The sequence below is a fragment of the Bos taurus genome, chromosome 13 (genome assembly GCF_002263795.3).
Source record: "Bos taurus isolate L1 Dominette 01449 registration number 42190680 breed Hereford chromosome 13, ARS-UCD2.0, whole genome shotgun sequence".
Lineage (NCBI taxonomy): Eukaryota > Metazoa > Chordata > Mammalia > Artiodactyla > Bovidae > Bos > Bos taurus.
Window position 1 is genome coordinate 70,151,252 of NC_037340.1, and position 12,511 is coordinate 70,163,762.

The following is a 12,511-nucleotide window of genomic DNA, read 5'->3' on the forward strand; positions in this document are numbered from 1 at the left end:
GTAGTAAAATTCAACTTGAGTTTATAACATATATCCATATGTCCACTTTAAAGAAAGCATCTATCAGGTATTTATGACATGCAAGAAACTTCCAACATATAAACTGTATCATCCATGCAGGACAAGGATCAGGTATGACCAACAGCAGTTCATTAGCAGCCCTCAGCCCCAAAACGCTCTCACATCCTGTCTACTACACAGTCTCATCAGCCAAGATTTTATACACCTTGACTCTTCACAGTTTGCATTAGAAAAATAAGTACGCTTTTTTTGAGGGGAATGGATCGTTTAGGGAGTCTGGAAAGGACATGTGCACACTGCTATATTTAAAATGGATAACCAAAGTGTCACTCTGCTCAGTGTTATGTGGCAGCCTGGATGGGATGTGAGTCTGGGGAGAATGCATAAATCTATCTGATATTCATCTGAAACTATCACAACATTGTTAATCAGCTATCCTGCAATACAAAATGAACAGTTAAAAAAAAGAGAAGAAAAATAAGTACCCTTTTTGCCTTCCATGTAGAAAATTATAGTATTAATCACAAGACAGACTTCCTCAAATTCTCCCAGCTCCATCTCCAGTTCCCTACCTCTAGCTTTGTTTGCTTGAATTGAGAGTTAGAAATTGAGTGCTGGATCTGAGTACTAGAAGAAAAGCCTGGGTGCGCGTCAGAACACTGAGATTCATGGCTATGAGTCTTATTATTAACTTTTCCCCATGGATTCCAGGTATTGAAAAATTTTTATCTACCGGACAAACTGCATTATTTCAAATGACTCATCTCCTCATTTTAACATTAAACTTGGCAAAATGCTCATGAAGGTTTTAGCAGGAAACAATCAGTTACTTCCACAGTGAGTTGCCATAATCCCCAAATTCAGGACAACTGAAAACAGCACATGAGGTCAATCATTGCTTCCACAAATGTGCATGCCCCTGGGAGCCCAGCCTGGGAGCCACTGCCCCACTCAGGGAACGACTCTCCAGAATAGCTTCTATCCAGGCCTCGCCACAGGCTCGGAGCCTGTTCCAGGAAGGACAGTACTGAAACCCTGGGCGTTACTCCAGGGAGCTCATTTGCACACTTAATCCAGCTTTTACTTGCTACCCATATTCATCCCATCTATACACACAGGGCTGACTTGAGCACGGATTTTTTCAAGATATTGGTTCAAAGAAAAACACCCCCCTGAAACTATTGGTTTTGGTGTAGATGGAGTTATCTGCAGACATGATGTGAATTGTATCTCCCTGTTCTCAGAACCTCTAATCACATCATTAGCATCATCAAAACAAAGATTATGCAAGTTTGTGACATTCTAGCTTTAAAAAAAAAAAAAAAAAAGAAACAAAAACATTACAGGGACTTCCCTGGTGGTTCAGTGGTTAAGAATCTACCTGTCAATGCAGGGGATGTGAGTTCAATCCCTGGTCCAGGAACTAGGATCCCACATGCCGTGGAGCAGCTAAGCCTGCGTGCCTCAAACTAACAGAGGCCAAGTGCTCTGGAGCGTGAAGACCACAAGTAGAGAGAAAATGGGCGCCACCCTGAGGAGCCCCGCATGCCACAACTGAGACCTGATGCTGCCAAATAAATAATTTTTTTTTAAAAAATTACATACTTATAAGATGACAAGGCAGAGTTAACAAACTTATTAAAAGTGATCACAGCAAATGAAAATACTTTTTTTTTTAACATAGAAGGGCTTCAAATGAAACATACAAGCCATCCCTACTTGCACCAAATCCCACTTGCCAGAAAGATCTGCTCTTGACAGATACCTCTCTCACTCCAAATACATTCTTGCCTCTAGTTCTTTATTCATCAACATTAAGCAACTGCTACCCACATCCTAAAGTCGATCAGCTTAGATCTTATATATCTCCCCTATTCCTTTCTCTGCTCAAAATTTTTGATGAATGAGAGCAACCATGTTTTAAATTTTCATTCATTCTTTTTGTTTTCTGACTATGTCTTTTTCCTGATTACACATTTCTTGTTTTGCAGACATGGTATTGATCATCTTGGATATGAGGACATTAATTTGAAATCTTTATGGCTTCTTTGCCTTGAACTGCTTTTTCTGAGGACAGCTGTCCTGGTCAGTCAGTCCTCTTCTTCCTGCTGCTCTACTGCTTCTCCTCAGGGTCTGCGGATCTCTGGCGGCCGATTAATATTTAGCGTGAAGGAGGCTGATAACACAGGGGCTGGTGAGGCTCCCTGCTGCTGAGTTAAGTCACTTGCTCCAGCAAGCCTCACCCCTGAATGGGAGGCCTGACCTGGGACTCTGCATACACAAGGGGCTGCCCCTCTCTCCCCTTTAAGGGGTTTGGGCAGGGAAAGGCAAAGAAGCCTGTGCCCCCTTCTGGTGGATGTCAGCCTGCCCAACTGGAGCCTAGACCCTCTTCCAGAACAAGCTGCTCCGCATCTTTAGAATTACTGTCTGACTTCAGCCTGGAGCTGCCAGATCACGCAGCTGCTCTGCAGATGGTCCCCGACCTGCCACCTCCAGCCCCGGCCCCTCTCCAGGGCTGCGGGGGCCACCACCAGGGGGAAGTACTTCCGCCTCTGCTGCAGACATGGCTCCTGCATGTGCTCTGAGCGGGGACGTCCTCCACAGCATTCACCCATCAATACTTGACCAGGGGCCCCCCACATCTGGAACTTTGTAACACCTCCCATCTTTGAAGAATTTATTCCCTTCTGTTCTTCCTGTCATTTCATTAAGTGAAAATCTGGTGAAGAAGGGAAAATAACAGCATGCTTGATCTACCATTTTAAAACTGGAAACCCCCCAAACATCACATTGCTATTAAGTCTTTTCTCATCTATTAATTCCTTTAATAACTGACTCAATTGCTTTAATAACGCAGTACTCTTTCAAGGGACTCCCTAGATCAGAACTGAAACACTTTTTTTTTGGGCTCGTGGGATCTCAATTCCCTCACTGGGGACTGAACTGAGGCCATGGAAGTGAAAGCACAGAATTCTAACCACCATACCACCAGGGAACTCCCTGAAATACTCTTAATTCTCTAAATCCTTTCAGCTATTCTGTATATTAGGTTCTTTCACTTGTTTATATTTTTGCCTGTTTTGGGAACACGTGCCAGGCTGTTTCTCTAACTTGTGAAAGTCCCTCGATGGCAAGGCTCAGAGATACCTCTGAGGCATCTTCCTTCCTCCACTGTCCCATTCCCAACAGAAGTGCTCATTAACGAAGCAAGGTACGCAGGAGGTAATACATACATACTGGATAAATAAAGGAGCAGGTATTCACCTAGCATTACTGTTTCCTTATGGACCGAGTAAAGGTTTCCTATACCCCAGACCCTAATTCAGAAAGCTCTGAGGGGACTTCTCTGGTGGTCCACTGGTTAAGAATCCACCTGTCATTGCAGGGGCAACGGGTTCGATCCCTGGTCCAGGAACTAAGATGTCACGAGCTGTGGAGCCATTAAGCCCACGCCCCACAACATCTGAGCCCACGTGCTTCAACTAGTAGGCCCACACCCCCTGGAGCCCGCGCTCTGCAACAGGAGAAGCCACCGCAGTGAGAAGCCCGTGCACTGCAGCTGGAGAGCAGGCCCGGCTTGTCACAACTAGAGAAAGCCCGTGTGCAGAAACGAAGACCCAGTGCAGCCCAATTGATTAATTTTAAAAAGTATATATAAAAAGAAAATCCTAAGAATTACAGAATAAGAACTACAGGAGCTCTTACAAAAATAGGAACAGAGATTTAGTCCAAAGCTTCAGAGGTAGGTCTCTGACATTATCATTTAGTTTTCTTCCCTACTTAACAGAAAGCCCAGTAGCTTCTAAGCAGAGGGTCTCTACTCAGAACTCATTTATGTCTTTATATTTGCTTCTTTCTCCTAATAAAATGATCAGAATGTAAAAACAAGTCTCCCAACAGAAAGAATCCTGTCAATGGACTCTCATGAACCTAAGTTCAGCCTCCATAAAGATCTGCACTCTAAACAAAGACAGGTGATTCACCTTCGAGCAGTGAGGCAGAGCTGACCTGGTTGAATTTTATTACCTCTCCTGCTTCATAGTTCTTAGCTGACTCATAGCTCAAACAGTTACATAATCAGAAGGTTTGGGGCTTACCTTTTTTGAAGCGAGCATCAAAGAAAAAAATCAAAAAATGTAAAATCTTTCTCCTAGGACGTTATCAAATTTATTGGATTTGGGATAAAAATCTGCTGTGGGTTGACAGATCCAAACAAATGGGGGTAAAAAGCTGAGCACAGAAATTGGGGCTAATCAGAGTATTCATTTCTTTTCATTTTGGCTTTTTCATTCCTAGCAGATATCACATAACCCTTCACTTATGCCAGCACATGGATTCATTTCTTGACTTTTGAGAGACAATATAAACCAGCCCCAGCTCTGACATATGTGGAAATTCCAAAACGTATATGCTCTGCCCTTAACCAGCAACATGGACACCGACACTCAAGACCCTGGCTTACAAATGCGACCTCCCTCTCTGTCAAAGCGCTTGGCTCCTGGTTTGCAAGAGTAACTCAAAGAGCCATAAACCTACCCCTCAGATTTTCCCTGGATATTGAGTAGGGCCCGATGGCTTCGTATACACTGGAACCGCTCATCTTTCCTGCTCACCAAGCCGTGCTTTAATGCCATGAATCTGACTTTTACTAAAGGCCGTTTTTAAGAAAGAAATACAAAATTCATAGGCACTCAGAACTGTTTAATGCAAAAAAACCATTGAGGACAGTATCCATTACATCATGTGGTGCTGCCCAGTAAGAAATTTCTTTCTCAACTGGTAAAAATCTGACCTGCTTGACGAGCTGGCCCGGTGCTTTTCTAATCTCAAAGTGTTTTCCCAAAGCCCTTATCAACATTACCTGACCCCGCAAACCTGCCTACCCCTAGGTCCCACGCTGCAGCTGTGTGGGCCATGGTGTCCATGTATGCACAGGTTTGTGTGTGTGTTTCTAAGAGGATTTGTATCTCTGTGTGTCTGTGTCTCTGGGTGTCTTCTGTGAGAATGCCAGTGGCCCCATTCTTCTTAGGAAAGGTACTATAATTTTAAGAAAAGCAAACTGTACTGGTGAAATTTAAATTTCACAGTCAGGGAAATGACAGAAAACCTAAATCAGCTTCCTGGAGGAGCTTTCCTGCTTAAGTTTTATATAATAAAGGAGTGAACTAGGCTCACACTCCAGGGTAACTTGCAGGTAAAGGGAGAGGGTAGTTTTTGTTTTTTAAAGGCTCCTGCTACCTGAGTTGTTTTTATCCCCTAAGCAATAAACGAATATTAGTCACTATTAATTATTATCCTTGAAAAGGAAAATTCGCTAGACCCTATCATCTGTTAAGGAGAGAAACTGTGTTCAATTAGCTGCTGCCTCAAATGCAAAGAGAAATAGAACAGGAAAAGGTTGGGGTCATCTTTGTCCCTGAGAGGATCCTATCGAGTGTGCGAACTGAAATTCTGTAGAAGAGGGGCCGTCTCCTACAGATAAAAACCAGTTTCTCTTAACACTAGGCTCTCCCCACTTTTATCCATTGCCATCTTCCCTAGCAAGGCGAAAAGAGGTGCAAAGCTGCAGAGAACAAAGTAGGTTTTGTGGTCAGGGGAGCCTGGTGCCAAATCCTGACAGTGCTGCCCATTAGTTTGGCATCTTGGACAAGTTATCTTGAAGTTTTCATTCCTAAAATAATAAAATTTATGGGATTAAAATATTTAATCATAACTCCCTACTGTTATTTAACAATGGGAGTGACTGTACAGTAACTTGTATGGCTCCTGTTTTTGGGAGAAGAGCTCTAACCATTGGTTCTAAGAACACAATTATATTATATATATATGTAATACTTTAAAATGATATATAAACTACACAAACACACACATACCCCCTTCTACGTGTCCAACAACCTGACAAACCTCTCTGCTGACAACCTCGGCTGTACGTCAAGGCTGTGTACTGTCACCCTGCTTATTTAACTTATATGCAGAGTACATCATGAGAAACGCTGGGCTGGAAGAAGCACAAGCTGGAATCTAGATGGGCGAGAGAGGTATCCTCAGATATGCAGATGACACCACCCTTATGGCAGAAAGCGAAGAGGAACTAAAGAGCCTCTTGATGAAAGTGAAAGAGGAGTGAAAAAGTTGGCTTAAAACTCAACATTCAGAAAACTAATTCGTGGCATCTGGTCCCATCACTACATGGCAAATAGATGGGGAAACAGTGGAAACAGTGACAGACTTTATTTTGGGGGGCTCCAAAATCACTGCAGATGGTGACTGCAGCCATGAAATTAAAAGATGCTTATTCCTTGGAAGAAAAGTTATGACCAACATAGACAGCATATTAAAAAGCAGAGACATTACCTTGCCAACAAAGGTCCATCTAGTCAAAGCTATGATTTTTCCAGTAGTCATGTATGGATGTGAGAGCTGGACTATGAAGAAAGCTGAGAGCTGAAGAATTGATTATTTTGAACTGTGGTGTTAGAGAAGACTCTTGAGAGTCCCTTGGACTGCAAGGAGATCCAACCAGTCCATCCTAAAGGAAATCAGTCCTGAATATTCATTGGAAGAATTGACGCTGAAGCTGAAATTCCAATGTCTTGGCCATTTGATGCGAAGAACATTGGAAAAGACCCTTATGCTGGGAAAGACTGAGGGCAGGAGAAGAAGGGGATGACAGAGGATGAGATGGTTAGATGGCATCACTGACTCAACGGACGTGAGTTTGAGTACACTCCAGGAGGTGGTGATGGACAAGGAGGCCTAGTGTGCTGAGGTCTACGGGTCACAGAGAGTAGGACAGGACTGAGCAACTGAACTGAACTGACAACCTCGGGGACACAGAAGACACAGAGCATGGTGGTCCTGACGTTGGGCACTTCACTTCTACTGAGGAGACAAATACATACATGAAAACCCCGCGTTATGACTGAGAGACAGCCTACAGCAGAGCTTAGTGTACAGGACTGGGAGTCAGGACATCTGAGTCTATGACACACCCTTGCAAACAAGTCACTTCTCTGCAGGTCTCTGTTTCCCTGGTCGCAACGCGGCAGGGCTGCACTAGATGTCTTTTATTCAAGGTCCAAAACTCTTGATTTGTGATGCCAGTGAGGCCCCGAGAGCTGTGGGATGGGATGCTCTAGCACCAGGTGTGGGCGTTCTGTGCAGGAACTGGGCGGGATGTGAGCTTGGAGCTGAAGAACGGAAAGGACTTTGGGATACTGAGAGGGGGACCAAGGGCATAATGTTGAAGAGTGATCCAGAGCGGAAGGAACCAAGTACTTCATTTAAGGCCTGAGGAGGACTTCCCTGGTGTCCCGTGGTTAAGAATCCACCCGCCAACGCAGGGGACACAGGTTCCATCCCTGGCCCGAGAAAACTCCACATGCCTCAGAGTGTCAAGGCCCACGCACCACAACTACCGAGCCGGTGCGCTGCAGTGAGAAGCCCCAAATGCAACAAACGGTGGCCCACTCACCAAAAGCAGAGAAAGCCCACGTGCAGAGCGATGAAGATCCAGCACAGTCAGAAATAAAATTTAAAAAATTTCATAAAGGCCTAATGAGGTCAATCTAGCTGGAAAGGTCTGTTGTCGGAGACCAGGCGGCAAGGAGAGGTGAGACCCCCAAAGGGTTTGGGGAACAGAAAAAGGAGCCTGATTCTATGCTGGAGGCAGAGGGAACAATCAGAAATGTCTGAGTAGGTGTAACTTAGACGGAATCCCACTTCCCTGTCCCCATGTCTTCAGGCTTCCCTGTTCCCGAGGAGGGCACGATACTGGAAACATACTTTATCCCTTCTTATAATTCCTCTCACTTGCCTGACCTTCTCTGATGGGCACCTAAGGGACTGGAGAGACTGAGAGGAGGAATAAAGCATCCACTGCCCAGAGGCCTCCCTCTGCAGGGCCGCGCCTGCAGTGCTGGTGGGTGAACTCGACCGAGGGCGTAACAGGAAGCCCGATTCTGGCCGCAAGCCATTGCAAGTGTTTCAAGTCGGCCCATCAGTCGTAGAGCTGCTAACTCCACCTCCATCTCGGTGGACCGGTTCCCAGCTGATCTGGAATGGAGAGAGGGAAGAGGGGGCTTGACTGACCACCACCACCAGCTACAAACATAAAAAATGAGGTAACAGCGGGGCTTCAGAAAGATGAGCTAGGCGGCAGCTGGCAAGATGGACTGAAGGAAGAAAAGACCGGAAGCCCTTAAATCAGCTGTGAAGCTCCTCCAACAATCCAAATGTCCCTTGAATCATCTGTAACTGAGGAGTGCGATCCAGGGGCTAATCAATAAAGGCTCAAATCAAAATATGTACTTAAGCCAATCTGCCAGAGAGTAAATCAGAGAACACAAAACATATGACTTAATTATCAACATTTTTTTTTTAATTAATTAATGTCCTTTCAGAACTAGAGCTGCCTCTGCTGACTAGTGGCGTCGTGAGTAAAAGGAGCCGAAGCAGCTTTATAAATATAAAAAAGACAGAAAGGCTCAACAGTCCTGAACCGGACCTGGGCTACATGGAGGAGTTCCGTGATATCCACTGGTCAATCTTCCACTGCTCCCGTACCAAGGGAGGTGGAAAGCCTCCTGGATCTTGTGTACATTTCTAAAGGGATAACCAGCCCAACTTGTCAGCATTTTCTCAGAAGGTATCTCCTGGATTTCTAAACCTCAAGAGCATCTGCTGTTTTCTCAGTTAGCAAACTCACAAGCACTTATCCAACTCATGTATATTTTATATAGCCTCATTAGGTAAAAATCAATTCCCTTAACATTGCTATGCATACATCTGACACCCAACCTTGCTTTGTCTTCCCTGATGGCTCAGTGGTAAACAATCTTCCTGCAACGTAGGAGATGCAGGTTTGATCCCTGGGGCGGGAGGATTCCCCGGAAGAGGAAATGGCAGCCCACTCCAGTATTCTGGCCTGGGAAATCCCATGGACAGAAGAGCCTGGCGGACTTATGGTTCAAAGAGTCCCAAAGAGTAGGACATGACTTATCACACATCCTGCTTTGTGAAATGCCTCCCCCTCGTTGCCCCAAACGGAATCTATGACAATGTCTATATACTTGTTGCCTTGTCTCACAAAGAGTAAACATGAATTCCTTTAAGAAGTTGATAAAATTACAAGCACCAGAGACCAGTGACTAAAGTGAGCCTGATGCCTCTGACTTTCTATTACCTTCTAAACACAAACCAAACTCCTTATTAGAGCTCTCAGACCCTCCCACCCTGATGGCCTTAATTCTAAAACATCACCCTGGAGGATTCTTTGCTGCTTCCTCTAATAACCAAACTCAGTCACACCACTGGCTCATGTCTGAGTCTCCCTCTTCACAAGTAGCTACCCTGCAGAACCATTTCAGCTTCTCCAAAATAATCTGGAAGTTACTGGCAGAAGATAGAAACTCAACTCGGATACCCCCGCCACAAGCCACTCCACCCACATCAGAGATGAGCCTAGGTTCACTGAGAAAGTGGCTCAATGGACTTCTGAGGTAGCTCAGTGGTAAAAAATCCGCCTGCCGATGCAGGAGACTCGGGTTTGATCCCGGGATTGGGAAGATTCCTTGGAGGAGGAAATGGCAACCCATTTTAGTATTCTTGCCTGGGAAATCCCATGGACAGAGGAACCTGATGGGCTGCAGTACACAAGGTCGCAAAGAGTCAGACATAACTGTGCACACACACAAGTTGCTCATTAGTCACACTCCTGATTTTACTGACTTCTCTTGACCTTCTGAGGAAGTTAGTTTATGTCCATTTGCTGTGAACTACATTCCTGGGATCCCACCCAAGCCTCTGTGATAAACAAAAGGTAAAATCCCCTGCCAGGGAGAAGAGAGTACATATTATAAGGCAGCTTTAACTTGGATTAGACAATTACCCATCTGGTCCCAACAGACTGTCCTTCTGAAAATGAACCGAACCATAAAATAAATTCTGAGTTGTGGTACAAGGCATTCTAAAATGCTTTCTCTCTTTAAAACTAACGTCCTCTCTGCCTGACCCTATACAGGACTGATGCCCCCATTAGCTTACATCCTGTTAGCAACTGAATCAATTTCTGCACCTTTAATGGGTGCTCCCCGTCTATACTCTGCCTCGGCACTTAGAACTTAAATTCCCCTTAAATATAGAGGAGTTTTGTATGACCTCAGAAAGTTTAAATGTTTTCCACCAAGAATTTAGAAAGAGAACAAAAGACATCACATTTGCATGCACGTGTGCTCAGTCGCTCAATTGTGTCTGACTCTTTGTGACTCCAGGGACTGCAGCCTACCAGGCTCCTCTGTCCATGGGATTCTCCAGGCAAGAATACTGGAATGGGTTGCCATGCCCTCCTCTAGGAGACCTTCCTGACCCAGGAATCAAAGTCATGTCTCCTGCACTGCAGGAGGATTCTTTACCCAGTGAGCCCCCTGGGAAGTGCACTTTTGTACAGCGATGACAAATATTTAGCTCCCTGAATAAAGAGTATGTTTGGATCCTGACAGGATCTCTAGCCAGGGCCCCCTGCGGTCACCTCCAACAGCCAATGTGTCCCCACGCCTTCTTTTCTCTAGACGGGTCTCTACATGGGTCCCTGTGGTCTGTCTCCTCTGGTCTCCCTGACTCACCATTTTCTGAGCACCTGCTGACATGTCAGGCACTGCATTAGATGCCGAATGAGAGACGCGGACCAGGAAGGCGCCAGCACTAGACGGCTGGCAGCCAGGGGGTCTAGGCAGTCCTGTCTGGAGCTCTGCACACATCCCTGGCTCTCCCAGACCCCCAGCACCGACCCGGGGTCTGTGCACGCCTCACCCCCGACAGCTGCCCCTCTGCTGTCTACATGGCTGCTGCTTCCCGAATCACTGCCCACCCCATACACACCTGTGACGTCCCTTCCCCAACACCCTGCGTGTGCTCACATACTTTAATTCTTCTTAATCCAAAAGGAATGGCAAGAAATGGCAGGCACGGTATTAATTAAGGCTATCTTTCTCTCCTCAGGAGGTGAGGAGGTGGGTTTACTTTGGCTCAAAGTGGGGAAGCTCTGTCCAGGGGCTACAGCCTGGCCATGGCCAGCTGGGCTGTGGACGCAGAGCCCAGGGCTGGGGGCGGGAAGAAGGGGACGCACCTGGCCTTCCTGGACTTGGTCCTGGCTGCAGCGTCAGGGCCGCCCCTCTTCTCTTTGGCCTCCCTGGGGCCCGAGGCCTCGCGGGGCTTCCGCGTCTTCTTGGTGCCGTCCTTCTGCTTGGGCTCCCTGGGCTCCTTGGCCTTCCTGGGCTCCTTGGCCTTCCTGGGCTCCTTCAGCTCTCTGGGCTCACGCTTCCTCTTTGGCTTAGGCTCCCTGTCCTTGCTTCCCTTTGCTGCCCCTTCGTGCTCCCCTGGATCCTTTTTCTTGCGTTTCTTCTTCACGCCCGTGCCTCCTCCACCACTGTCCTCCATACCGTTATGGGACGCCGTTTTTCTGGGGAAAAGGGGCCCAGCCTCCTCTTCAACGTCGTACAGCTCCTTTGGGGCTGGACAGTGACTGGCAACATCTTCGATTTTCTCCTCCTGGTCAGTGCTGTGGTCAAATGGGGAGGGGGATGTATAGTCAAAATTGACAGAGGCATCAGACATTGGGGAGTGATTTGGAACTTTTAGACTTGACAACTGCAAGAAACAGAGAAAGAGACAAGCATGTTATTCTTCCACTGCAAGCTTCACACAAACAGTGACGTCAACTGTGAATGCGTGGATCTGTTCGGCATCTCCTGAGTGCCTAAAACGTGGCAGTTCCTCCTCTGCTCAGCCATGGGCATATAGCGGCAAACAGGACGCTTTATTGAAAATATCTGCCTCTGCTTGTGTGGAGCAAGGTCCTGGTGGACCAAGTTGGTGTTAGTATATTATGTAGGAAATGTGTATGCCAAGATCTGAAGGCTTTCCATGTTTTACAGAAATCTGAAACACCTTTTTCAACTCCAAGTCTAGAACCGCCAACAACAGTGGTCTCCCACAAAATACCTGTAGATGCCACTGTGCTTATTCGCTCAGTTGTGTCTGACTCTTTGTGACCCTACGGACTGAAACCCGCCAGGCTCCACTATCCATGGGGATTCTCCAGGCCAGAATATTGGAGAGGGTTGCCATGCCCTCCTCCAGGGGATCTTCCCAACCCAGGGATCAAACTCAGGTCTCCAACACTGCAGGCAGATTCTTTATCGTCTGAGTCACCAGGGAAGCCATAGAAGCCACTAGCGGACGCAAAACCTGGGCACACTGCTCCAACCCAGAGTGGCATTTATCATGCTAACACACAAAGTTACTGGCCAAGTGTGCTCCACGATAAAGCTGATGTCAGCAGGGTGATAAGGATATAGGGTCAAGCTCAATGTGTGAGATTTATTTCCCCCAGTCTTCGCTCTCACGTATCATCAAGCAGCATCAACATTCAGCTGGTTTGATTTTCGAACAAGAACACCTGGTCACTCAAAACTGCACCTTTTCTTTTTAA

At 46.3% G+C, this 12,511-nt stretch overlaps 1 protein-coding gene across 9 annotated transcripts in view; it reads right to left on the minus strand.

Moving 5' to 3' along the window:
• CHD6 (chromodomain helicase DNA binding protein 6) overlaps positions 1-12,511 on the minus strand; it is a 201,382-nt gene that overhangs the window by 120,375 nt on the left and 68,496 nt on the right. For all 9 annotated transcript variants that reach the window (XM_025000625.2, XM_059892619.1, XM_059892620.1 and 6 more), the window contains one exon: positions 11,147-11,667. In XM_025000625.2, the coding sequence (XP_024856393.1) occupies positions 11,147-11,667 (521 nt within the window). The remainder of the gene's footprint in view (positions 1-11,146; positions 11,668-12,511) is intronic.